The sequence below is a fragment of the Elgaria multicarinata genome, chromosome 22, assembly GCF_023053635.1.
Source record: "Elgaria multicarinata webbii isolate HBS135686 ecotype San Diego chromosome 22, rElgMul1.1.pri, whole genome shotgun sequence".
In the NCBI taxonomy this organism is placed as follows: Eukaryota; Metazoa; Chordata; class Lepidosauria; order Squamata; family Anguidae; genus Elgaria; species Elgaria multicarinata.
Genome location: NC_086192.1, coordinates 1,513,418 through 1,539,851, shown reverse-complemented (window position 1 = coordinate 1,539,851; position 26,434 = coordinate 1,513,418). Strand labels below are relative to the sequence as shown.

Below are 26,434 nucleotides of genomic sequence, written 5' to 3'. Positions count from 1 at the left end.
GGGGATCAGAAGCAGCCCGGCCGTTTGGCCCCGCCACGCCGGCGCGGAAAAGAAATCGCGGCGGAATTGTTTATTGAACCTCGGCGACAGCTGACAAATGCTTTGCGGAGCTGCCGGCCGGGTGATGGACGGTCGTTTCCCCGCCGCCGCCTCGCCAGCAATCGGCGCCTGCTTACAGCCGCGCTCGAAAGCGGCTTCGCGCGGCGGCCCGGCGGCCCCTCTGCGCGCCCCCCCCGCCCCCCCCCCCCCGCTCCTCTCTCGCGCTCTCCCGTGGTTCGTTAACCAATTTTACATGTTCTCATTTAAATGAATTCCTCGCCCTGTTTTTTGAGCTTACTGAGCAGAACCAAAGCTGGTTTTGTACTCAAAAGCAACAACGCGAACGAGATCTGACACGGAAAGGGGAAACTGAGCGCAGCGGCCGGTCGATCCACGCCACCGGAACCAAGGTCCGGATGGACCAAATATGCGCCCAGTTATTATTATGAGCAAGCAAAGGCAACCCGTGGCTGCTAGTCCCGATGGCTCTGTGCTACCTCCAGCGTTAGAGGCAGTGAGCCTGTGGGCACCAGTTGCTGGGGAACATGGGCCGGAGGGTGCTCTTGCACCAGGTCCTGCTTGTGGGTCCCTGGTTGGCCCCTGCGTGAACAGAGTGCTGGGCTAGATGGGCCCTTGGTCTGATCCAGCCTCTTGTGTTCTTATCACCACTTCTAACTTAGGTGGCTTTTAAAAGGGAAGGTGGATTAGACAAATTCTCAGCATTTCACTCCTTCTCCAGTCATATGTGGAAGGGCTTTCTCCAGCGTGCCTCCCAAAACTGCAGGATTTCTTTATTTTATTTCTTTAAACTGATTTTATCCCCGTCCTCAGCCCAAAAAAGGCTCATGGACCATCAGCAAAACAAAGCTTATAATCGAAAAAGACACGTCACACAAGGAAAACAGGATGAGGAGGTTAGAGGAATGAGTTCCCTCAATATTTATGATTGTCTCCCTCCCCTTCCCCCCCCCCCCACCTCGTGGCTTGATAGCCTGGCATGTTACTGGTTTTAATGCTCTGGCTTGTATTGTTTTTCCATTGCTCTGCCCCACTGTGATGAATAAGGCGATGGGTGAATGTTAAAAATATAAACAAATTCTCTGTCAAATGTGGCGAGCAATGCTACTTGATTAAAAGTGCAATTCTATGCATGTTTAGATGGAGAAAAGGCCTACAACTCCCAGCATGGCATGCTGGGAGTTGTAGGCCTTTTCTCCATCTAAACATGCATAGAATTGTGCCCTTAGACAGCTCCGGGCAAATTTCAATAGACAGGTCTATTGCTGGCTAACAACTGAGGTAGAGCCTCCCTGTGAAAGGGCAGTGTACCTCCAAGTACCATGGAAACGTACAAAGCTGCCTTCTGCTGAGTCCATCTAGCCCACTGGCTGGCAGCAGCAGTTCTGGTTTTCTGACAGAGGCTTTTCCACCTGCATTTGCCAGAGATTGAACCTAAGACCTTCTGCATGCAAAGCAGGGGCTCTACCACTCAGATACACCCCCCCAGTTCATTGGGTTCATCTGGCCCAGTATCCTGCTTCCAACAGTGGTCAGCAGTCAGATGCCTCCAAGAACCTTACAAGCAGGATTGGGCAGCAACTGCAGTCTCCTGTTTCTCCCCAGCATCCAATGTGCTTGGGAGCTTGCCCGTAAGTCATAGAATCATAGAATAGCAGAGTTGGAAGGGGCCTACAAGGCCATCGAGTCCAACCCCCTGCTCAAGGCAGGAATCCACCCTAAAGCATCCCCGACAGATGCTTGTCCAGCTGCCTCTTGAAGGCCTCTAGTGTGGGAGAGCCCACAATCTCCCTAGGTAACTGATTCCATTGTCGTACTGCTCTAACAGTCAGGAAGTTTTTCCTGATGTCCAGCTGGAATCTGGCTTCCTTTAACTTGAGCCCATTATTCCGTGTCCTGCACTCTGGGAGGATCAAGAAGAGATCCTGGCCCTCCTCTGTGTGACAACCTTTTAAGTATTTGAAGAGTGCTTTCATGTCTCCCCTCCATCTTCTCTTCTCCAGGCTAAACATGCCCAGTTGTTTCAGTCTCTTCATAGGGCTTTGTTTCCAGACCCCTGATCATCCTGGTTGCCCTCCTCTGAACACGTTCCAGCTTGTCTGCGTCCTTCTTGAATTGTGGAGCCCAGAACTGGACGCAATACTCTAGATGAGGCCTAACCAGGGCCGAATAGAGAGGAACCAGTACCTCACGTGATTTGGAAGCTATCCTTCTATTAATGCAGCCCAAAATAGCATTTGCCTTTCTTGCAGCCCTATCGCACTGTTGGCTCATATTCAGCTTGCGATCTGGCTGCTGTCCACTGTCAGCAGCAACATACTGGGTCGGACAGACCTTCGGCCCCAAGAGATCTGGCAACTGGCTTCTGTGTCTCTCAGATGTGTTGCTGTTGCAGATATTTGTGTGTTTCGCTGCTTGCTAAAGGTGTTCTCCTTTCTCTCTGCCGACTGTGCCAGGTCTCTCCCTTGAGGAGCCGGTTAAACCAGGAAGCTCCGAAGGCGAGCGGACCATGCCCCCCACCCCGGATGAGCTGGAGCGTGATGCCCGCTTCGTCACCACCGCCCCCACCTTGAAGCTGCTCAACCACCACCCGCTCCTAGAGGACTTCCTCCACGAAGCCTTGCTCAAGAAAGACTACCTGCACCAGGTCCCTTTCCTGGCCGCCGGATTGCTCGGCGGTGGGCCCGTCCGCCCTGATGCTGACCTTGCCTCGGCCCCCACGGACAACCTGGCCAACCCAGGAGGCCGACCCTCCCTCCCCGCCGCCACCGCAGCGCCCACCACCCCACCCATGACGACAGCAGGGCCCACCCTCCCGGCAGGCAGGAGAGCAGAAGGCGTGGATTCCGAGAGGAGCCTAGAAATGGCCAAGCCGGCCGTCACCACTGACCTGCTGACCACCGCTATGGGGCGCTTGGTACCCTGGGCGGAGCCAGGACAGGCGGCCCCTGGGATCAGCCCGCTCCCTGCTCACACGGAGCTGCCTGAAGTCACCCCAGCTCTGGCTGTCAAGGCCGGACTCCCAAACTCCGCCCCGGCTACCGGCGTCACGTTATCCAGTGACACCCCCACAGTGCAGCCCAAGGCAACCAAGCCCAGCATAGTAACCAGGGAGGATGAGGAGCTGGAAGCCACCTCCGTTACCGCCGCCACCATGGTCAGCGCTCTGCCATCCGCAGGTATGAGAAACGGGTAGAACTAGAGTGAGTTTTCCCTGGATGTTTCCCAACCAGATGCATTCACGGTGTTGTGGACTTCAACTCCCATCAGCCCCAGCCAGCATGGCCAGTGGTCAGGAATGCTGGGAGTTGTAGTCCAAAGGATCTGGCAGACACCAGGTTTGGACCGTTTACAACATAGGATGAGAGGAAGCAGCTCACAGAACCCTGATCTGAAAACACCCTAGTGCTCTCCACGTGTGTTGGATTACAACACCCATCCTCCATCTGGGGATGATGGGGAGTTGTAATCCAACACATCTGGAGGTTGTAATGACTCCTCGACAGGTGTTTTGGTAAAGGCTCCTTGGCAGGTGTTTTGCCTAATGCTGGGACGACAGGAAGGCCAGATCTAAGGTTTTGCAAAAGGTTAAACCCAAGCTGTGGCAATCTCAGAAACAGCGGAGGGCCTGGTCCAGCTGGGCATTCCAGCCGGCCGGCCTTGGGGAAAAGCACTCGGCTTTGGCCTAAGCTGTGCAGGTCGCCAGAAATGTGCAGTTTTAATTGTTGGTATAACACTATGGAAGATTTTAAAAAATAGGTTGGGGTGCAGGCAAAAGCCGGAGGGCAATTTTTATGTGAGTGGGAAGGATTGGAGAAAGACTGGCTTTGGGATTGTTTTGCATGGCTCAGGGCCGGCCCAAGAAATGTCTGTGCCTGAGGTGAGAAATCCCAGTAGAATGATCTTTCCTCCACACACACACACACACACACACACACACACACGCATTAACTGTGCAACGCATCCCGAAATGACAGGGAGCTGGTCAAGGGCACCACCGGGCACAGGCAAACTTTCCCAGTAGAGTTTCCAGGCGCCCTCAAGTTTCGGCTCTAAGGTTGCCACTTACGCATCATGAAGAAACAAAGAAAGAAGAGGATGCAATTTGGCATAAAGTTGGGCAAATGCTCATTTATATGTCTAGACACCAATTCCGAAATACTTAGCCTAGCATAAATAGAAATGTGATACATCTCACTATCGCAGGTCAGACTGTGAGCAGGTGAGCCGTGTGGCCACTCAGTTTGTTGCCAAGATGCTAATGGCTGGTGGACAACATAAACCGCGCACACGCGCGCACACACACACACACCACGCACTGACCTCTCTTTGTGGGCTCCTTATCTTTATGGCTGGCTCCCAGGCACATCATCTGCTTATGGTAGGGAAGCACAGATTCTTATTTTGAAATCCGCCCCATCAAAACAGGATTATTATTTTTAGGTGTGTCCAAGAATTTCATTCCACTTGCGCTCATATGTGTCAGCGCAACGGTGCAGTTAGTGCAAAGGCGAATGTATACAAATCCACCCAAAATGTAAACGGTAAAACTGTGGGATTTGCACGATTAAAAAACAAACAAACCAGACCGTTGTGGAAGCCGCAGATCAGATTTATAGCGATCCAAACTCAGATGCCTCCATTGAGGGTTTCTCCATCCCCCCTCACTATTAGCAATGCGCCAGTTGTATGTGGTAAGAGAACGGGCTGGGGTCCTTCTTCCCTCCTCTTCTCTCCTCAGGTCCTTGCAGCTGGAACCTCACTGGCCCCAAAGGCTCCCTGGCTTCTCCCCTGCCGTCTGGCATCCCGTACGAGGGAGGGGCCCTCGAGTGCACCTACACCATCTCCGTGTACCCCGGTTACGGCGTCGAGATCCGGGTGAGTGATCGGCAGGGATGGGAAAACCCAGGTGAAAGGGTCCCCACTGTAGGGACCATTTTACAGCAGGGGTGATGAACCTCTTTCACCCGAGGGCTGAATTCCATTTCAGGGGTGGGCGGGGCCAAAGGCAAAAGGGGCGGGGCCGAAATACCAAACGCACCAGCCTATTTTAGCTCAAAACTCTCACAGCTGACAATTGAGCTTCAGGAGAGCCATTTCAACCACAGAAGCTAGGAAAATGCCCAAAGAAGGGTGTGTGGCTTTACTGGACACCCCAAAGGGCCGGACCGGAATTTATTTATTTATTTATTTAAGGATTTTTATGCCGCCATTCAGCCAAAAAAGGCTCTCACGGCAGCATTTCTGGGTGAATTTGGAGAGCCAAATGTCTTTGGGCAGGAAGGGCGCGTAGCAGAAAGAAGGGTCATGTTATCATTTCAGTCACGGAGGAGGAGTTGATCATCCAAAGGTTTTATAGAAGAGCTGGGGCTCCGGGAGAGGGGCGGGGAAGGAGCTGCTGCAAGCCCTTCTCCTTCCCTGTGCGCTCATCGTGAACTCATTCTCGCCACGGATCCCTGGGTAGCCAAAGCGGAAACACAAACACGCAAGAGGGAGAGAGCAGCCGGCTTAGGAGAGGAATAAAAGCCAGGAAACTGCCAAGCTATTGATGGTCAGGGAAAAGGGGGCGTGGCCCTCTGACAAACCCCCAGAAGGCCAGGTACAGCTCGCCGGCCTAAAGTTCCCCACCCCAGCCAGCAATGATTGGGTGCGGCTCAATGATTGGGCAAAGCAGATGTGCTACAGCCGAGCCTCTGCCCTTTGGGAGCAAGGCGAGACGACTTCCGGATGCAGGAGGTGTTAAGAAAACCGACACGTGAAGAATCCGCTCAGTTGCAGCGTGTAAAAAGGGATTCGCTCCAATTTGACCTTTGCCTGGTTGTGTTTAAACACTTCCAAATGTATTTACTTTTTTTAACTGAGCAACGTTAAACATCCACCCCCCAGCATAACCTCCTTCCCAGGGTGGTGGTGGGGGGGGGGTGAGATGGGAAAGAGGGAGGCATAGGGGAAATGTCCTCCCGCTCCCCCCTCCCCCCCCTCCCCCCCGCTCCCCTCCCTGGCAGGTTGAGCTCTGTAGTTAAGAGGCGACCCGGCTGCATTTTAATGAAAAGTTACAAATACAGACATCTCGCTTAAGGGATGCAGCCAGCCGTACCGGCTCCAAAACACACCGAAGCAAATGTCAAATCGATACGTGTGGCATTTGGCCGACATTTCAACAATACCTGTACTTCCCCACCACCACAGACACACACCTCCTCCTCCTGCCCCCTGGGGCTTCATTAGGCCTCGCCGAGGAAGGTTTGCTCACCCCAGATGAGGGGGGCACAACTCCAGCACATCAGGCCTGAAGCGGTTGACTGCTTCTGGCCCAAAGTGGTGGTGACAGTCGTGGGGGGAGTCTCTCCCCAGCGTAGCATCAGGAGAGGACGTTGCTGGGATTCCCAAATGCACCTGGGGCGATCTGCAGCGTGTAAAAAGTGCAGCACGGTCCCATGAGGGAGTCTGTAAAACTGAGCTTTTGTGAGAGATTTGGGAGGGAGGGGTTGCCTTGGGCCAAGTTAGCAGGCCTCTGCACAGAACTGCGCCTGAGACAGGAGCATGGGAAGCTGCCTGGGTCCATCTAGAACAGTATTGTCGACACTGACTGGCAGCCATGGCTTTCCGGGAATTCAGGTAGAGGTTTTCAGCCCTACCTGGAGATGCTGCTGGGGTCAGGGATTGAATCGGGGACGTTCCGCGTGCCAAGCTGGACCTGTGCCATTGGCATCATGGCCTTGAGACGTTCCTGCAGTGGGAGAGAGAAAAGAGGGATCCAGAATCCACAGGGATCCTTCTGGGATCTCCTAGATGAAGCGCAGTCTCCTCCGTCGCTTTTCGCCTGGGGAATGCTGGGAATTTGTAGGACTTTTTTTGTCTGTCCTAAACATTCCCGGGATTACACCCTAAACGACTTTAACGTCGGAAGGCGGGGCCTGTCAGGCCTCCGGCCCTGCTCCACAGCATCACGGCCCATCAAGCAAACTTCTGGGGGCTTGTCAGAGTTGGACACTTCATGCCCATCCCGTATGAATGAAGGCATGCTTTCTGAAACCCCTAGGCATGGCCCCCGCCATGGTACGCCCCTATAGTTCCCTAAGGGGCGGGTCTGTCCACTCCATTCACCTGAGGAGGGCTACCCCTCAGCCCTGGTCACGCCGATAGCTCCGTCCCTGAGCCTCCCCTGCTTTCAGGCTATATGGACTGCAACACTATATGCTGGTTGGGCAAGCCTGCCACCTAGTGACTAAAGTTGTTAGGGCAAGGCTTTGTCCACATGGACACATTTCAATTAATTAAAATTAATTAATGCATGTAATAATACAAAATAACACTGAAGTGCATACCTCTAGGGTTCCCTTAGTACACATGCCAAATTTCACAAGCCTAGGTCTCAATGGCGCTGATGGACGGACAGACACATATCCATTTTTTTATTTTTTCAGGGGTTGTGGTGAGTTTCCTTTCTTTTCCAACATTTTCCCCATCCAGCTTCCCTAAATCTAAACACATCCATAAATTGGAGTACCAAAATCCGAATTAGATTTAAAAATTAAGAATAAAAGGAGGTAACTTTGGGGGGTTTCAAGCCAATTTGAGTTTGAAAGGGGGGGAATCAAATCACTTCTCTGCCTATCTCCCCGCCCCCAGTTCTATCATTTGTATGCAGCAAGCAATTTCCACCTGTTCTGTGCCCCACCTGTACAGGAGGGGGGCACTGGCCCCCTCCCCCCTCCACAGGTTCCAACTCCCTGCCCCATAAATCACGCCCCGCCTTACTGAGCCCATGGGGAGGGCGCTCCCATTAGCCAACCCCTGCCGTCTGGTCCTTGATTCCACTTGCATGTGCGCCCCCCACCCCACTCCACCCTGGCGCCTCCACCAATCCGTCTCTGGCACCTTTGGTGTAATTAGTGCGAGGAGGCCCCTGCCTTCGGCCGTTTATCACCGAGCGGTGTAGTTTAATTACCGTAATTAATATACAATCAACGCTTTAATGAGAGACGGCAACCATGACTCGTTCATCAAGATAAGTTATGTTGCCGCCACCGCAAGACGAACGTGGCGCTCAAGGGGCTGGTGGAGGGAGGGCGTAAAGACGGGGGCCCGAATTCAGCATGCCACCCCACCCACCCCCTGTTTTGGCATGGTCGGGGCTGGAGGCCCAGGAGAGCTGACGGGCACTATCCTAGGACATAGACATTGGCAACATGGTGCCTCTGAGCGTAAGCAGAAAGCCTTTCAGTAGAGGCAAAAAGAATAGGATTGCATGACCCAAAATACCGCTGTTTACACACACACAAATAAATAAATAAATAAATAAATAAATAAAAGAACTCCCTTCCTCAGATTCCTATATGAGAAAATTCATCAAAATTACTGTTTTGTTGCACTACTCTTGCTTTCTCCCCCCTCTCTTTCAGTTAGGGGGAGGGTTTCAAGGGCTACCACAGGCCCATTAATTCTCCAGCCCTTCTAAGGTACCGAGACAATATCCAGAGCTTAGTGCCACATAAAACGGCCACCAAATAAGAAACCTCCACGGAGCGGTTAAAGGAGGTCGACTAGGGCAGACGCTGGAGGCTCTTGTGGAATTTGTTCTTTGCCAATTCCGACCCGACCCGACCCGTTCCGGTCCTCCCAGACGAATGTGGGCATCCAAAGCCGCCGCCTCCGAATCTTGTGATCCAGTTCTCGGCGCAAACCCAAACCCACCCTGTAGCAAAAGTGCACATTTTAGGATAAAAGGCAGTTAGACAGGGTCGAAAATACATACTCAGATATGAATTGAAATGTGATATTGTGCAGGGCAGGGGATTAAATAAAGATGCGTGCAGGAACTGGGCGGGTTTGTGAATGGACATGTGTGAAACTGACCCGGACCCGAAACCAGGAGATCCATCCATTCCAAGCGCACACCACGTTCTCGCTCCTGCTGATGGGCCTCTGCAGTTGTTTCGTTTCATTTCATTTCATTTTATTATATGTGCTTCATTTTTATCCCACCTTTTTTCCTCTTGCAAGGAACCAAAGTCACCTTACATAGGCCTCTTCCTTAACCTCACAACAACCCTGCAAAGTAGGTCAGTCTTGGAGTTGGTGACTGGCCCAAAATCACCCACTGAGCTTCACGGCCGAGTGGGGACTTGAACCCGGATCTCCCGAGTCCCAGCCCAACGTTCTGACCACTATGCCGCACTGGTTTTCACTCTGTTTTGGGTCACAGAGTTTGACGAGTCCCCCTCCATTCCTCTCTCCTCCACTTTGCAGGTGCAGAACATCAGCCTTGCAGAAGGTGAGACGGTCACCGTGGAGACGCTGGGGGGCATGGAGCCCGTTGCCCTGGCCAACGAGTCATTCCTGATGCGCGGGCAGGTGATCCGCAGCCCGACAAATCAGGTGGTGGTGCGGTTCCAGAGCCCGGCGCCTGCCAACCCGGGAAACTTCCACTTCCGCTTCGAAGGTAAGAATCGTGATGGGGGGGCCATCCGCAGGCCTTTGGCCTACCACTAGGAGGGGACATACCGCTGGTTTATTCTAAGCCGGAAGAACCAACGTTACATGTAAATAGCAGGCTTGTCTGCTGACTGAGTGGCTGGAGGGAAATCTCAGTGGCACGGAAGGGCTAGGGTTAGGCGGATTGGGCCCATGGTCTTAGAATCACAGAATCATAGAACAGAAGAGTTGGAAGGGGCCTATAAGGCCATCGAGTCCAACCCCCTGCTTGAGGTTGAACACTTCTGCATTACGTGCTGTAAGCATATGCAAATCTGTGTTACGTATACAGGTTGGAGGGTTCGGGGAGGTGGCGTATTATCGCAAATTATGTGGCATCCCCTCCGCCACGAACAGCATCTATAGATTCTCTGAGAATAGGGACGTACCGCTACACAACAAACAGATAATTAAGCTGGGGAACTCGCTGCCACAAGATAGCGTTGAGGGACGGGTCAAAGTGCAGAGGAGAAACGTCTATCCACAGTCGTTATCTGTGACAGTTAAGTGGAAGCTCCGTGTTCGTGAGCTACCCACTGTTGGAAACAGGATGCTAGGATGGGTGGGCTTTTTAAAAAGTGTTTGTTCCGTGTTCCCCATCACCAGTGGATATGGACGAGGGGGGCAGGGGGCGTTCCGCTCTGACCAAATGTGGGCAAGGGGCGCCGAAAAACGTCCCAGCACTCCGCCCGCCCGAGGCGCCCGGGTGGCAGTGCTGTGCCAGGATTTCCCCCTGCAGCTGTAGCACAATTAGCTAATTGGGAACTCGTTAATCGCTGCCGGAGCTAATCGCCGACGCTGCCAGGTTAAAGCGGGCCCCCACCAAAGAGATGGTGCTTAATGGGGAGATAATTGGACCTGGCAATTAACAAAATTCGCGCGGAGCACGGGGGGCCCTGTTGCTGATATATACCTATCTATCGACAACGCACCTCGCCCAGATTGGCACCCCCCATGACAAACACTTACGCCCCCTGCAACAAGCATGATTGTCCCCCGTCCCCCACACACACACCACAAGCCTGTGACAGTTCATATGTAGCATTTTGAGATCTTCCTTAGAACCGGCCGTGTTTTAAGGGTGGGGGCAGTGCAGTCCTTCGCATCTTCTCCCGTCCTTCCACATTCACACCTAGGGTGGAAAAGGGGGGCGGTGTCCCATCCGTACCCTGCTGCTACCTTTAATGGCCCCTCACCCTTTTGCACGCTGAGTTTGCTCCCAGTGCGTTGGTTGGACCCCCATCGTGTCATGACTGCAGTTCAAAGGTCTATTCCACAGCAGAGATGGCAAAGAATACATTTATAGCTTCCTGGGGTAAACCAGTGGTTTCCAAAGTGGGCAGTACTGCCCCCTTGGGGGCGGTGGGATTGCATAGGGGGGCGTTAAGAGGAAAGGGGGCGGCGGGGGGGCGCTAAGAGGCAAAGGGGCGGCAGGGGGGGCTCAAGGTGGTCTTTTCCGAGAAGTGCCTCTCCAGAAGGTCTTAAAACCCTGGGACATTTTTATGGGAGAAGGTAGTTTGGTCCCAAGCCATATAGGGGAAGAATCCCCACATGTATTGATACCGTTTAAGAAGAGTCCTTTTAACGGTGAATTGCTATCCTGCACTATGGAGAGTGGTTCAGAAGCTCCTGGTTGCATTTCCAACATCATATTTGGTGGAACGTGGTTTTAGAGCGGTCTGCCTACTTCTCTCCGAGCAAAGAAATCGACTCCAGATTACTAAACGTGGTGATTTAAGACTCTTGTAAAGTGACTTTAAACCAGACACTGGGAAACTGGTATCCCTTCATCAAGCCCATCCATCACATTAAGACTTTACAGAATAGTGAGGTACTCTACCCTAGTTACTAAATGTGATGTCTAATATTCTTGCTAAATGACTATCAGACTTTGGAAGTCTGGATCAAGTTCATCAATTCTGCTTAATTGAATAAACTAAAAAAATGTAATTGGATTTTGAATAAATATTCCATTAATTGTTACAGTTTTGAATTTTATTGTTATTATCTTCCTTATTGGGTTGTTGAAAACCGCTATTCTGGATAATGATTTTTATAGGGCAGGGTAGGCGGCACTGGGCATGAGTTTGTGGAACCACGGGGGCGGTGACCTGGAAAAGTTTGGGAACCACGGGGGTAAACAAACGAACAAACGAACAAACAGCAGGCTTTGCAGGGAGGATTTTCATCAGAAAAACAGCCCATGGAGGGGAGGTTAGTCACATCTCCCCGCCCCCCATCACCTCGTTCCTGATCCAAACCACACAAACGGAACCGTTGCTATTTGCTGAACTGTAACACGAGGGGAGACCCGCTGACAGACCTCCATCAACTCGTCTACTTAGGCGCTCAGTCACACATGAGTAAGTCAAAAGACCAGAAGAATTCAAGGGCCGTCTGTCTCCGGCTGTTAAGACGACATGGGCGAGCGTGTGCCGGGGAGCCCCAACGGGGAAAGGAAAGAAATCAAATTATCCGGGATTAACGTAGTAAATAGGGGGGGAAATAGGAGGTTTATTTGGCAGGCATTTTGCTCAGCAGGACTTCTAAACGTTAGGGATGGTGCAAAGTCATCGAGGGCATCACCCCCACGTCCTCCTGTACCCTCTGATCAGACACAAGAGTGAGGAGATGAAAAAGCGTCCCAAACTGACCTTTGGCTCTGCTCTCTCAGCTGCTGGGAGGATCGAGCCCAGAAGGAGACCCCGCTCCTGAAACCGGGAGCTGCAAACTGGGAGTTTCCAGTCCGTTATTTGACGTATTTATGAATTCACAGCATTTTGACTTCGCTTATACAGATTAAGAAGAAGACACGTCCTGCCCTGGGACTTACAGCATGGCAGACACGACGCAAAAGAGAAACTGATGTGGAGGGAAAAGGAAAAAAATAAGCCACACCCAGTCTTAGTTTCAATTCTCTCTTCCTCTCTCTAGCCTACCTGCTGAGTTGCACCTTCCCGACACGGCCAGGTTATGGAGACGTTTCCGTCACTAGCGTCCACCCCAGCGGCCATGCCTGCTTCTCCTGTGCCGTCGGCTACCAATTGGTGGGCCAACACTGCCTCACATGTCTGAATGCGACCCATCCCTTTTGGAGCGCCCGGGAGCCAACCTGTGTCGGTGAGTGACTCCAAGGAGGGGGGAAGGTATGGGGGGGAGGGTAATGTAGGGATGGGTGAGAAAAATTGTTTCAGTTTGTTCTTGGTCAGAATTTATTCAAATTGCACCTTCCGGACCCAATCTGTGGTCTGAAGTCCGTCTAAGCCTGTGAGGCGGCTTGCACAGCAACAAAATGCATTTGAAAAACATTCACAAGAGCGCTTTAGTCCAGGGGGAACCAAGATTTCAAAATTGTGCACAATTGATCTATATGTTTGGGGAAACGAGCACAAAAATACACACTAATTCTCAGGTGGGGGGAGAAAAGGAATCTCGCAGTCCCATAGGACATGAGTCAGAAGGGTCTTCATGATGGAAATTGTAGAGACTCAGTGCACTCTGGTTTTGCCGATATGCACACCCGTAGTTCCGGGCCTTGCAGGGCTTTGGACCCCTTCCGGCCTTGTCTCGCCCCACTGACCACCGTCCTCTTGTTGCAGCGGCCTGCGGTGGGGTGATGCGGAACGCCACCACCGGCCGCATCGTGTCTCCAGGATTTCCCTCCAACTACAGCAACAACCTGACCTGCCACTGGCTACTGGAGGCTCCCTACGGGCAGCGGCTGCACCTCCATTTTGAGAAGGTCTCGTTGGCCGAGGATGATGACAGGTGAGCTTCCGGGAGACCCTGAGTTTCCAGAGTAACAGGGTCCAAGCTCGCCAGACTGAGCTCAGCCCCACATGATTGGCTGTTCCGCTAGCAGTGATGGGTCCCTGCAGCTGTGACCTCAGTGGGCATTAAGCTGCTTCCTGGCTGAGAGTGATGGGGCTTGTAGTCCAAAACATCTGCAGGCAGGCAGTTGGGAAAGGCTGTTGTACTGTAATAGGTGACGATGCATCTTTTGGATCCCCTGCGCCATTTAACTGGGGTGGCCAACTTAATTTTAACTTTGCTGTTTTAAATTCGTATTTGCAGTCTGTATTAATTTCTGCATTGCTGCTTGGTTTTATCCCGGCTGTGTTTTTATATTGCATTTTATACTATACTTTTACACTGTTTGTTTTATATTTTGAATGGTCTTCATGGTTTTAATTTTTGTAAACCGCCCAGAGAGCTTCGGCTTTTGGGCAGTATAGAAATGCAACCAAAAAAGTAAATAATAAATAATTGCCAAGGATTGAACCTGGGGATTGAACCTCCTCTATTCCGCACCCTCCACCCAAACGCGGGTCCAATTCTGCCGAAACAAGTCCCCCAGCACCAAAAGCCTTGCCGGCTAAGCTGGCAAATGGCCTTCCTCTCCTCCTTGCAGGCTGATCATCCGGAACGGGAACAACATTGAGGCGCCCCCGGTGTACGACTCGTACGAGGTCGAGTACCTGCCCATCGAAGGGCTGGTCAGCACCGCCCGCGGCTTCTTCGTCGAGCTGACCACGGACAGCGGTGGGGTAGCTGCAGGCATGGCCCTGCGCTACGAGGGTGAGTCAGCGGGGCGGGGCTTGTGGGGGAGACCCCGTCCCTGAGACTTCGGGGAGACCTCCCCTCCTGTGCGCTTGCTGCTGTTGCTGGCTGCGGCTGCCGCACCACCGGTCCCGGCTGCCATGTTTCCTCAGGACAGCGGCGTGCGGCCCTCGGCCTCATTCCAAAAGCCCCCAGCCGTACGATCAGTTCCAGCAGCAGTGGTCTGTTGCTTTGCTGGATGGGTAGGAAGAGGAAGAGAGAGAGTGAGAGAGAGAGAAATGAGTGGGAGAAAGAGTAAAAGGGGCGACCCATCCACTTTTGGCTCTGGCCATGCCCACCACCACACAGCCCTTGACAGACTACCCACAAGCTAATGCAGCCCTGAGAAGGACAATAGAATCATAGAATAGTGGAAGGGGCTTCTAAGGCCATCGAGTCCAACCCCCTGCTCAGTGCAGGAATCCACCCTAAAGCATCCCTGACAGATAGTTGTCCAGCTGCCTCTTAGAGGCCTCTCGTGTGGGAGAGCCCACCACCTCCCTAGGTAACTGATTCCATTGTCGTACTGCTCTAACAGTCAGGAAGTTTTTCCTGATGTCCAGCTGGAATCTGGCATCCTTTAACTTGAGCCCGTTATTCCGTGTCCTGCACTCTGGGAGGATCAAGAAGAGATCCTGGCCCTCCTCTGTGTGACAACCTTTTAAGGATTTGAAGAGTGCTCTCATGTCTCCCCTCAGCCTTCTCTTCTCCAGGCTAAACATGCCCAGTTCTTTCAGCCCCTCCTCATAGGGCTTTGTTTCCAGACCCCTGATCATCCTGGTTGCCCTCCTCTGAACCCCGTCCAGCTTGTCTGTGTCCTTCTTGACTACCCTGCCCTAGGAGACTGTACTCCAAGGCAAGGGCTGAATTCCATTTCAGAGAGGCTCTGGGGGTGGAGCCAAGGGCAAAAGGGGCGTGGCCAGAAATAAGCTCTTCCGGCCATCAGCTAAGGCTGAGGAGACACTGCTCAAACTTCTAGAAAGGGAGGGAAATCTGCACAGTGGCGCCTCTTCATAACCGGGCCTCTTCCTTCCCACTCGTTCCCGCTGCAGCCTTTGAACCTGGGCACTGCTACGAGCCCTTTGTCAAATACGGGAACTTCACCACCAGCGACGGCACGTACATCGTGGGCACCACCGTGGAGTTTGCCTGCGAGGCCGGCTACACCCTGGAGCAAGGCTCTGTCATTATCGAGTGTGTGGAACCCACCAACCCCCAGTGGAATGAGACGGAGCCAGCATGCCGAGGTGGGATGTTGGGGGTGTGTGCCATCGGGCGGCATCGGTGGCAGGGCGGCAGGAATGGCTGGGCTCCGGCTCCCTCCTCCTCCTGAGAGAGAGAGAGAGAGAGAGAGAGAGAGAGACTTTTTCTACAGCTGCCCTGCTAGGTCTAATCCAACTAGCTCAGGGTTCTGATGCCAGTGGGGTAGTTTCAAAGTACAGGTGCTCCCCATGAGAGCCTCCACAGCCGCGACCCCGGGGAGAGGCCCAAAATGCAGGCAGCTGCGTGGATCCATAGCCACAAACCTAGGGTGGCCCTATGGAAAAGAGGACCGGGCTCCTGTATCTTTAACACTTGGGTAGAAAAGGGAATTTCAGCAGGAGCCGTTTGTACGCATGCAGGCGCTGGTGAAATTCCAGCTTCATTGCAACAGTTACAGCTGCAAGAGCTATGCTAGAGTGACCAGATACAAAAGGGGGCAGGGCTCCTGCAGCTTTAACTGTGATGATGAAGAGGGGGTTTCACCGGTGGCTTCCGCTAATCTCTCTCTCCCCCCCATCTCCCGCAGCGGTGTGCAGCGGGGAGATCACGGACGCAGCCGGCGTGGTGCTGTCACCCAACTGGCCTGAACCTTACGGGAAGGGCCAAGACTGCATCTGGGGACTACATGTGGAGGAGGACAAGCGCATCATGTTGGACGTCCGAGTGTGAGTTGCACCCTTCTCTCGTTTACTGAGGCCGTTTCATGCTCCCCCATTGATCCTGGATTCGAAAGCAGAATGCAGGTTTTGCTTAAGCTAGGCTCCCTGTACCGTCTGGTTTTTATTTATTTCCTAAGATTTTTTTAAAAATGAAAACAATATTTTTTAACTGGGAGGCTGGCGTATTTGCCAAACAGTGGGCTGCCTCCTGCGCCATCTTTATTTGGGTTTGAAAGAGGAGTTTCAGAGGTCAGGCCTCCCCTTCTTCTACCTTGTGGCCCTTGGACAAACTATTTTTCTTTTCGTCTCCCCGGTTTGCTTTCCAGGAAATGAGTGTTTTGCAACCGGCTCTGCCCACAATGGCAGCCATTTTCAGAAAGGCAGCCATTTTGTGAGAGCACCCACAACACTCTCAAAATTCCAGATGTGCCCGCCAACTAGTGGCAGCCATGAGCGGCCCCCACTCGATTGTAGGAATGTCAGAGAAATCCACAATGGAATCAAATGAGTCTGTATTTTTATGACTCCAAACCACGGATTGTGCAACGAACCGACTTTGCCCCAGTTGGGCAGATTCCATGGACTTGCAGAGCATTTTTTTCACTTTCCAGAATTTTGCACACATTTAGTAATAGAAAAACATGCAAAACATTTTTAAAAATATGCATTTTCCCCCTTAGGCTAAAGCATAAAATGTACATGGGGTGGGGATTTGCATATTTATTTGGGTTGGTTTTTTTCAAGCATTTGCATGAATGCGAATTTGCGCCAGTTCAGAAACTCAAAAAAATCTGAATATTAGATGAGCAGATAACGGAACGAAACGCACCTGACAATCTACGAAAGGCAGACGGAATGGATGTTACCCAATCCATACGTTCCTACTCCATTGTTGACAGCCCCCCCCCCAATGTTTTTTAAGGTTACGCCTTGGCAAAGGTGATATCCTGACTTTCTACGATGGCGACGACTTGACGGCACGCATCCTAGGTCAGTACTCAGGCCCTCACCGGCGCTTCAAGTTGTATACCTCCATGGCGGATGTCACCATCCAGTTCCAGTCGGATCCTGGGAGCAGCAGCGTTGCCTACCAACAGGGTTTTATCATCCATTTTGCAGGTATGAAAGGAATCCTCCCATTTTCTGAGAATTTAGAAGGTAAAAGTCCCAAAGCTCCTCTTTTGCTTTTATTTTCCTTCTGGAGGATTTTTTTTTTTAAAAAAAGACAGGGGGTGAGGGAAACCCACCAGAAACTGAAATATTTACTTAGGGTTGTGTGCATTGCTCAATTTATTTGTATTTCTTAAAAGAACAAAATAAAAGCAACATTCCAGCACTAAAACAGGCATCAAAAAACCAATATTTGTGCTGCAGGATTTTTTTTATTCTATTATTTATGAATGTTTGCATTCATGTTTGTGGATTTGTGTTAATCTTCTTGGATATTCATATATATATATATATATATATATATATATAATCATCAGATGATGTTTATTCTATTATTTGAATGATTCTGACAACAAGGTATCTCTTTCCTATTTATCTGCTTTAGTTTGCTGCCTTAATCTGGCAGGAAAAGGCTGTTTTATTCAGTCTGTGGGTCTGTTTTTATTCTATTGTCAGTGTGTTTTTACTGTATTTCAAAACGTTGTTTTAATCCTTTTTTAACCAAGTTTTATTTATGACCGTGAACCGCCTTGACTGCCATTTTTCTCGCTCAAACGGCAGTGGTACAAGTCAAACAAATCAATAAGTAAATAATCCACCACTGCCTGAGAGTAAGCCCCATTGATTGCAGTGGGGCTTACTTCTGAGCAAACAGGCCTATGACCACAGTGCAAGCAGATGGGCCAAGCCGGGTGCAAAAAGCATTTCAGCATTCGGGTGAAATTGGATGCTGGGACGAATACAGGGATGCAGGAGAAAATGGCATCCGTCCAAAACGTTCTCCTTTGCTTTGCTTTGCTTGGGTCCTGATATCAATGTGTTCACTGTTCAATGGCTGACTTTAGGTCCTGGAAGGACAACTGTGTGCTGGTCTGGTTGCCCCATCTCAAAAAAGGCTACTGTAGAGCTCAGAAAGGTGCCCCAAAGGGCAACCCAAACAATCAAGGGCTGGTAGCATTCTCGTTGCCCTCTGAAGCCCCTCCAGCTTGTCAGCACCCCACTTCAAAAAGGATGTGGACAAGCTGGAGCTGGTTCAGAGGAGGGCAATGAGGATGATCAGGGGTCTGGAATCAAAGCCCTGTGAGGAGAGACTGAAAGAACTGGGCATGTTTAGCCTGGAGAAGAGGAGATTGAGGGGAGACATGAGAGCACTCTTCAAATACTTGAAAGGTTGTCATACAGAGGAGGGCCAGGAGCTCTTCTCGATCCTCCCACAGTGCAGGCCGCGGAATAAGGGGCTCAAGTGACGGGCTCAATGGAACCAACAACCGAAGGAGGTTCTCCCACATAAGAGGCCTTCAAGAGGCAGCTGGAAAGCCATCAGTCAGGGATGCTTTGGTATGAATTCCTGCATTGAGCAGGGGGTTGGACTCGATGGCCTTAGAGGCCCCTTCCAACTCTATTATTCTAGGATTCTGAGAACCTCTGGGACTGTTTCGCTTTTTTAAAAAAGGCGATTATGGTGGACATGACAGAACTGTGTCAAGTTCCACTTGTTGCAGAAGAAGCGGAGAGGGAGACATTTTTCTACCTCTTTCGTAATACCGTGAGGTCATACATCCAGCGAAGCAGAATGGGTGGTGGTGTGGATTCAGGAATGAAAAAAGAAGGGCTATTTCACCCCCCACAGAGCTAAACTGTGGAACTCACTGCTGCAAGATGTCATGATGGCTGGTAGCTTGGATGTTTTTTGGAAAATGGCTTTGACAGCTTCCTGGAAGAGGAGGAGGAGGAGGAGGAGGAGGAGGAGGAGGAGATGGAGATCAGTGGCTACGAGCCATAATGGCTCTATGTTACCTCCAAAGTCAGAAGCAGTATGCTGGGGAACAGAAGCTGGAGGGTGCTGTTGCACTCAGGCCCTGCTTGTGGGCTTCCCAGGGGGGCTTCCAGTTGGCCACTGTGTGAGGCAGGATCCTGGCCAAGCTGAATCCTCAATCTGGTCTTGCGGGGAGCAGCTCTTGTGTTCTGAATGAGTTATGGGACGGGGAGGGTTTGCAGAGTTGCTGCTGCATGTCCCGGACCCAAGCGGCCTTGCACCACCTCTCGGCTTCCGCCTCTCTCCACGTCAGCCTCCAATCACGGCCTCTTTCTCCCCACAGAGGTGCCCCGCAACGACACATGCCCCGAGCTTCCAGACATCCTCAACGGCTGGAAAACCACTTCCCACCCGGAACTGATCCACGGCACCGTGGTGACGTACCACTGCTACCCCGGCTACGAGCTCATGGGCACCGAACTGCTGATGTGCCACTGGGACTTGATGTGGAGCGGGGACCTGCCCTCCTGCCAGCGAGGTGAGCCAGATCTGGCTCGGGATGATGGAGGCTGCAGTCCAACACATCTGTAGGGCGCTGGGTTTTCCTGAAGGCTGCCGTGGAGCAGGGGTTTTGAAGCTTTTTCAGCCCTGGGGTTGCATCCCTTCTTGGAGAAGCTCTCGGGGCCCACATTCCACTGGTGGGTGGAGCCAGAGGCAAAAGGGGGCGTGGCCAAAATACCACAAATGCCAGCGTATTTTAGCTTAGAACTCCTTACTACCACTAACAAAGCATTAGAAGAGGCATTTTGAACGTTTAGCACAGTGAAAAGCTTTGAAGGCACCAAATGATTGGTGCTTAGGGAAAGGGGTGGAGCTAGGGAAAGAGGGCGTGGTCCATGAATCTGCGGTTCTACCCCCGTGCCCTAGAGAGACCTGATCCCACTAAAACACTACTGTACCACCATCCCCGGTTTAGTGGTGTGCCCTGTGAAGAGGGAAGGACTTTGGGGCAGAGGGGAAAACCTTAAGACACTGACAGCATTCTCAAGCTCTTGGGGAACTCTGGGGAAACCGTTTCATGTTTTCTGGAAAGATGTGCTTGGTTGTGAAATAAAAAAATAATGCAAAGACAGATGCTCTCTTGCTCAACTCCTGGAAGAGTGAGCAGGCATTCCGTAGTGAGCATGACTACAATCCTATGTGTGTTTAGACAGGAAGCAGTCCTACAATCCTATGCATGTTTAGACAGAAAGAAATCCTACATGCCCTGGAAGAGGGAGCATGCCTCCCTTTTGCCTAGTTGGTCAGAAGATACGGGGATAAGACCCTGTTCTCCAAGCAATGGGGATACTTCTAGGTCTCCCCCACCTGCTATAAAATTGACTCCATCTGGGGACCATGATGCATCCTCTGACACCTCCATGGGGGTGTGTGCTTCTGCCCACCCATTGGCAAAGGGAGGAAGGAGTCTGTGCTGCACAGGACCTCCAGGGCAAGCGGGTAGTGGACACGTCCAACGTGGCAGCTTAAATGCCTCATGCTCTGGCCAATTACTGTGCCCCGGGCGTGCTGTGAGAATCTCCGGGGATCCCCATAGAAATCGCACCTCTGCAATACCCAAATCTGGAATTTGCAACGTCACCTTTTGGCTGTGCCAAGAGCTCCCCCTGCTGACACACGTGACGCCGGATCTTGCAAGAGAATCATTGCGAATGCATGGAAACGAATGGCGTGGCGAAGGTGACAGAATGATTTCCAGTCAATTTCCCTGGGTTCAAATTTCCTTGCGACATTTAAAAAAACATAATAAAACATTTGTAGAGTGTCCTCCATTCAACAGATTATTTCACTGCGCAATTCTCTTCTCTCTCTCTCTTTCTCGGCAGTGACCACGTGCCGAGACCCAGGGGACGTGGACCACAGCCGGCGCGTCGTCTCTGCTAACAGGTTCCCAGTTGGCTCCACCGTCCAGTTCATCTGCGACAAGGGATATGCCTTGGCTGGGAGTGGGGAAATCGTCTGCCACGACCGGCAGGCCGGAGGCCCTAAATGGAGCGACCGTCTTCCCAAATGCATCCGTAAGTATTGATGCCGCTAAATTTGGTAACTGTTCGGCTCACTGGTCAAAACCCATCAGTTTGTAATGCTCACCTTCGTAGCGAGTTCGGGGCAATGAATTACACACTCCCTATTAAGTTCAGAACTGATTGCAAGCTTCAGCACATTCTACATTTTGTGGATCATTGCATACCTATTGATCATCATATTATATATCTTTTTAACTCTGGCAAGAATTCTTTTGGCTAAAGCAGGGAGACAGTCATCAAAGACAAAACGAAGCTGTTTACTAAGAAATGGGACCAGCTGTCATGACTGAAACAAACCTGTTGGCCAAAGTCACAGCATAAATTTGAATATGGCTTTTCAAGGCGGGGGCACTAACGATCCAATAACCGGCAGATCAGTTCATCTAGCTCTGAAGATAATTTGATGAATGTTTGTTGAAGCTGTTCCTGCCGTGTGTGTCTTTTTGCCCCGTTGTCTCAGCATTCACTCATTGTGGATGTTGCTTTATCTATAATAATAAAAGATGATGTGTGTCTGTCTGTCCATCCATCTGTCAGCATCATAGCGCCAAGATGGTGAAAACTAAACACCTGAAACATGGCATGCATACTCAGGGGACCCTAGAGGTGTGCGCCTCAGAGTTACTTTCTTGTTAAAATGCATGAATTGATGTTAATTCGTTTAAATGTTTCCATGTGGTTGAAAGCCTGCAGTAACATCATCAGTCACTAGGTGGCAAATTTCCCTTTACCAATACATAGCTTTGCTGTCAATACAGTTTGAAGCCGGGGCAGCGGGGTAGTCTGGCTGCCCCCTGCCCCTGCTCTGTGACAGCCTCGCGCAAGGAGAATGGTATGGACAAACCTCTCCCTCAGGGGGGCATAGGAGTGGCTTCACAATGTGTCCAACTCTGACAGCTGTGCAAGCGTGCTTCAGGTCATCTCTGGATCAAACTAAGGGTACCTCCCGCTGGCGCAAAGCCAGGTTCATTATCTGGTGTGTAATAATGGAAAGAAACTAGACTGGCATTTGCAATTGATTTGAGGACTTTTGCTTCTTTCAGCGGAGGTCTATGAACCCTGCCACAACCCCGGCAGCCCTGATCATGGAGCTCAGAACCCCGAGAAGAGGCTGTACCAGGCCGGGGCAGCACTGCGCTTCTCTTGCGCCACGGGCTACGTGCTCCTGGGAGACGCCACCCTCCGCTGCGTTCCTGGACACCCGTCGCAGTGGAACGGCTCTCCTCCGCTCTGCAAAGCCAGTGAGTCACTTTCGTGAGCTGGGCATGGCCATACTGGGGACACCGTGGTCTGTGGTAGGCCACCCAGGCTGGCTGGGGGAAGCTGGGAAGTTATAGTGGGGGGAGGCTGGGCTATACGTTGGCAAGCATCTTTCAGCAGCCATGATTTCTAGATCCTTCTTTTGTTTTTAAACGGATACGTCCACAGCTCAGAGAACGTCCCAGCATATCAGTGGACTAGTCCTGCCAGGTGGAGGGTTCCAGGATAGTACGGTGACTTGGCAATAGCCCTAGTGCAGGGCTTACCTACCTTTTGGGGTCAATGGGCACATTTAGAATTGCGGGTATGTTGTGGGTGTGCTCACAAAATGGCTTCCACGGTGGGCATGGGCAGTCCAATCCCCAATTTCCCAGAAGGTAAACTGGTGAGACTCAAAGAGACGAAACCTGCCCATGTACCTATAGACAAGGCAGAGTGGGGGTCTGAGCTCCAAAACCCCTCTTTCGAACGCAAATAAAGCATGCCAGCTTTCCAGTTTAACAAAACAATAACGATTCTTCCAAAATTGTAAGCAATAAAACCAAAATTAGAAGCGTCAGGAAGCCAGGCGGTGATTTAGAGATATCTGTGGGCACATTAGTGCCCATCGGCCCCACATTGGAGAACTCAGCCCTAGAGGTCTTCCCAGTATCAAATTGTGCCCTCCAACTTGCAGCCCCATGACCCTGTTTTTCTTCCCCCCACCCCGCCCCTTGCTTCTTTTCCAGCCACCTACGATGAGTTTTACACCAATCGCAACCTGGACGGTAAGACTGAGAAACCTGTTTTCCATCCTCTCATGGAAGTGCTCCTCTCGTCAGCTTCTTTGTAGAGGGAAGGGAGGAAAAGTCTTGTACCCGAAAAGGGCCCAGACATAACGAGTGCCCCACAAACCCCTTTGCTGGCCTTGTACACCCCCTCTCGCCCCCTCTCCATGACTGGGCTGGGATTCCTCTGTAGCCTGCTACACGGTATCCCCTTGTAGTTGTGAGAAATCTGATCCATGGATTTGCTTGTTTTTTAATATACAGACCCATTCACAATTTGGGGTCAGAAATCAATGCACTCCCAAGCTTGCACCACATTCCTCAACACTAAACCTAAAAACCTGCACAGGTATGAAAAAGGCACATATGAAAAAGGCATGCATTTCCAACATGGGCACAAACATGCTTGAGTCAATGGGGGCGGGCGTTCAAACATGTCCATGGCTTTTTAAAAGTGCAGAAAAATGCATGCATTAATGTGTACATCCGTGTACACATGATGGAAAATGCATGCAAACCTCCATACGCCGGTGTTTGGGGGCTGTTTGTTTTGTAATTGGAAGTTCATGCAGAAACGGGATAGAATGAGCTTCTCCTCAAAAACCTGGCTGAGAAAGGTGGACAAACAGGGATATTTGAGCGCACAGGAATTCTCCAAACTGCACTTCATTTTGTTCAGTTAGGCTCATTCTAATTTTTGTTTCACACCTTTTTGGTTCGTTTGAAGGGGGGAATTGTGCATTTCCAAGCGGAAAAATACAACTTCCTGTGTGTGCATTTCCCCCGATTGACTAAAGTTTGAAAGTGTGTATCTTTTTTTGGAAAACGCATGTTCCAAAACGCGCATTTGAGGGGGGAGGGGCGGAATTGCCTTTTTAACGCAATGGCAAATTCAGCAACACACAAACATTTTTCAGGCAAAAAGCACCCATCTTCGCTTTCAACATTGCAACCAGGTGAGTTCAGCAGATTTGCGAACTGAAAAGAAATTGCTGTACGTCCATAGCTGAGGTTGATAGATCCATCCGTCCATCCCAGCCAGCCAGCCAGCCAGCATATCTCCCCTCAGTGAACTGAGCCTCGCTGGGCCCCCGTTCGGATACTTTCATCGTACCCTCTCTTTCCCCCTTTCTCCCAAGCTGTGGCCAAAGTGGCGCCGGCCGGAGACCCTTTGCAAGGGACGAACGTGGCGTTCGCGGTCTTCCTGCCAGTCGCTGCGGTGGGACTTCTCCTGGGCGCCGTCTACATCTACATCTCCAGGTGAGTTCTCGCCCATGGGAAGCCCTTGGCATCGCAGGGCAACGGGAAAGGGGATAGAGGCTCGTGGGGGTGGCTCTTCGCTTCCTCCCCAGCTTGAGGACCTCTTGACCTCCCCCCGTCTCCCCAGGCATCAAGGGAAGCCGTCGCTGCAGCTGCCCCTGTCTGGTTCGCACCCCTACGACCACATCACAGTAGACTCGGCCTTTGACAACCCCACCTACGAGACCGGAGTAAGTGCCGACTCCTTCCTTTTTTCCTCACATGGGGAAGGGAGGACAAGGGGAGAGAGCCTCAGAACAACCCCCGCCCATGGGGGTCAGCTCTGATTGGCGGCTAATTTGTAACTGAGGGAGGGAGGATCCCTTGAACTGGGCCAGAGCCAAAGGGCCAGCAGCCTTTGTTTTTATTATTTATTATTATTATTATTATTATTTATTTATATAGCACCATCAGTGTACATGGTGCTGTACAGAGTAAAACAGTAAATAGCAAGACCCTGCCGCATAGGCTTACAATCTGTGTTTATTTATTTATATAGCACCATCCGTGTACACGGTGCTGTACAGAGTAAAACAACAAAACAGCCAAACCCTGCCGCATAGGCGTACATTCTAAGAGAATCATAATAAAACAATAAGAAGGGGAAGAGAAGGCACCAAAGAGGCACAGGCTCTACCCACTGGCTCCCACTCTCAAAGGGCTCTTTTGCAGAGGCCTCTCTTTAAGCGTCTCATCTGCTTGATCCCATTTGCTTGTGCCTCACACAAGGATCAGCTGAGGAGCATTTGGGAAGAACTTTGCCAGGGCCTCTTCTTTTCCCTCAAGGAGGATGGGGCTGAAGAGGCCCTTTGCTTGTGCCTTGGATGAGGAGGAGAAAGTCCAGGATGGAGGGCCATGTGGGGGACCAGATTGGGGTAGAAGATGAGGAGAGTGTAAGTCTGAATGGGGGTGGGGGGAGTCACGTTGGAGGTGTTTGGCAGCAATGCAGATCTTCTGTGTGTGGGGAGGTTCTGTGATCCCTTGAGGCTCACAGGCGAAGCTAGTAGCAAGATTAAGGCAGGAAGGAAGCAGCACCTTGGGTAGCTCCCAGCAGGTCCCACTGGCTGGAGCTTTTTCCTACTAGGGCAGTAGGAGGCTGTTGTCTCAGCAGAGCACTAAAGCCAACTGAAGACCTCCTGGAGGAGGGTGACTGTTACCTTAAAGGGCACTTGCCTGGTTTTTTTAGCCTGAGATTTCTCCAAGATGGGAAGATGGTGGTTTTTCTGGGGACACATCCTCTGAGGCAGTGTCTTTTGGGAAAGAGGGCAGCCTGTGCCTCATCCTCATCCTCTGCTGCACACAGGCCAGGCTGGATGGGGATGATGTGTAATGTAGTCCAAGACATCTGGAAGGCCTCAGGTTGACTATCCCTGGGATAATGGATGAGCTTCCTTTATTTCTATGGGGGGAGGACAGTGCTGGGAGGGGGGCTGGATGCCTTTCATGCGAAATTCCACCTGCCCAACCCTCTGCAGGCGTTTTTCTCTCCAGGAGATGTGGGAGTATGAAGTCTCCATTTAGGGCGGCCGCCGCCCTCAAGGTGGGAGCTGGAGGGGCAGGCCCCAATCCCTGGCCCACCACTGCTGACCGACCACCATCCCTCTTTGCCGACAACCAACCGGCTCCACCGATGGCTGATCCCCACCTCGCAGCGAGAAGGACCTGTAAATACCCCAGCACCCTCCCCTCAAGACTGATCTTCCGGGGGGAGAGGAAAGTGGGAATCCTGTGACAGCCGGCAGCCTGCGTGCGTGCGTGCGTGCTCTCTCTCTTTCTCTCTCTCCCTCTCTCTGCCGCTCCCTCCTTCTGCGAGGTCCCTTCCCCCCCCCCCCCCGACCCTCAGGACCTAGCCCTGGAAGAGTGGCAAAACCTATGCTCTGTGCAGCATGCAGCATGTCCAGTGCTCCCCACTCCCCCACTAGCCTTTGCAGCCGGCTTCAGCTCAATTTCTCCCCATTGCTTCAAGTGTCAGCTCCAGGTTTTTTTTGTGGGGGGGGGGAGGGCTCCCCCAGTGAGTCTACCTTCTCATCACCATTTTCA

At 51.6% G+C, this 26,434-nt stretch overlaps 1 protein-coding gene across 1 annotated transcript; it reads left to right on the top strand.

The window, feature by feature from the left end:
• Nucleotides 1-2,542: 2,542 nt before the first annotated feature.
• SEZ6 (seizure related 6 homolog) lies at nucleotides 2,543-26,131 on the top strand. Its single transcript, XM_063146735.1, has 16 exons — nucleotides 2,543-3,236; nucleotides 4,799-4,935; nucleotides 9,310-9,502; nucleotides 12,469-12,654; nucleotides 13,134-13,302; nucleotides 13,946-14,112; nucleotides 15,186-15,380; nucleotides 15,923-16,061; nucleotides 16,978-17,174; nucleotides 19,325-19,519; nucleotides 20,868-21,059; nucleotides 22,112-22,309; nucleotides 23,057-23,095; nucleotides 24,235-24,355; nucleotides 24,483-24,585; nucleotides 25,870-26,131. Exons 1-16 carry the CDS (start codon nucleotides 2,567-2,569, stop codon nucleotides 25,900-25,902), a joined length of 2,934 nt encoding a protein of 977 aa, XP_063002805.1. The 5' UTR covers nucleotides 2,543-2,566; the 3' UTR covers nucleotides 25,903-26,131.
• The last annotated feature ends 303 nt before the right edge of the window (nucleotides 26,132-26,434 follow it).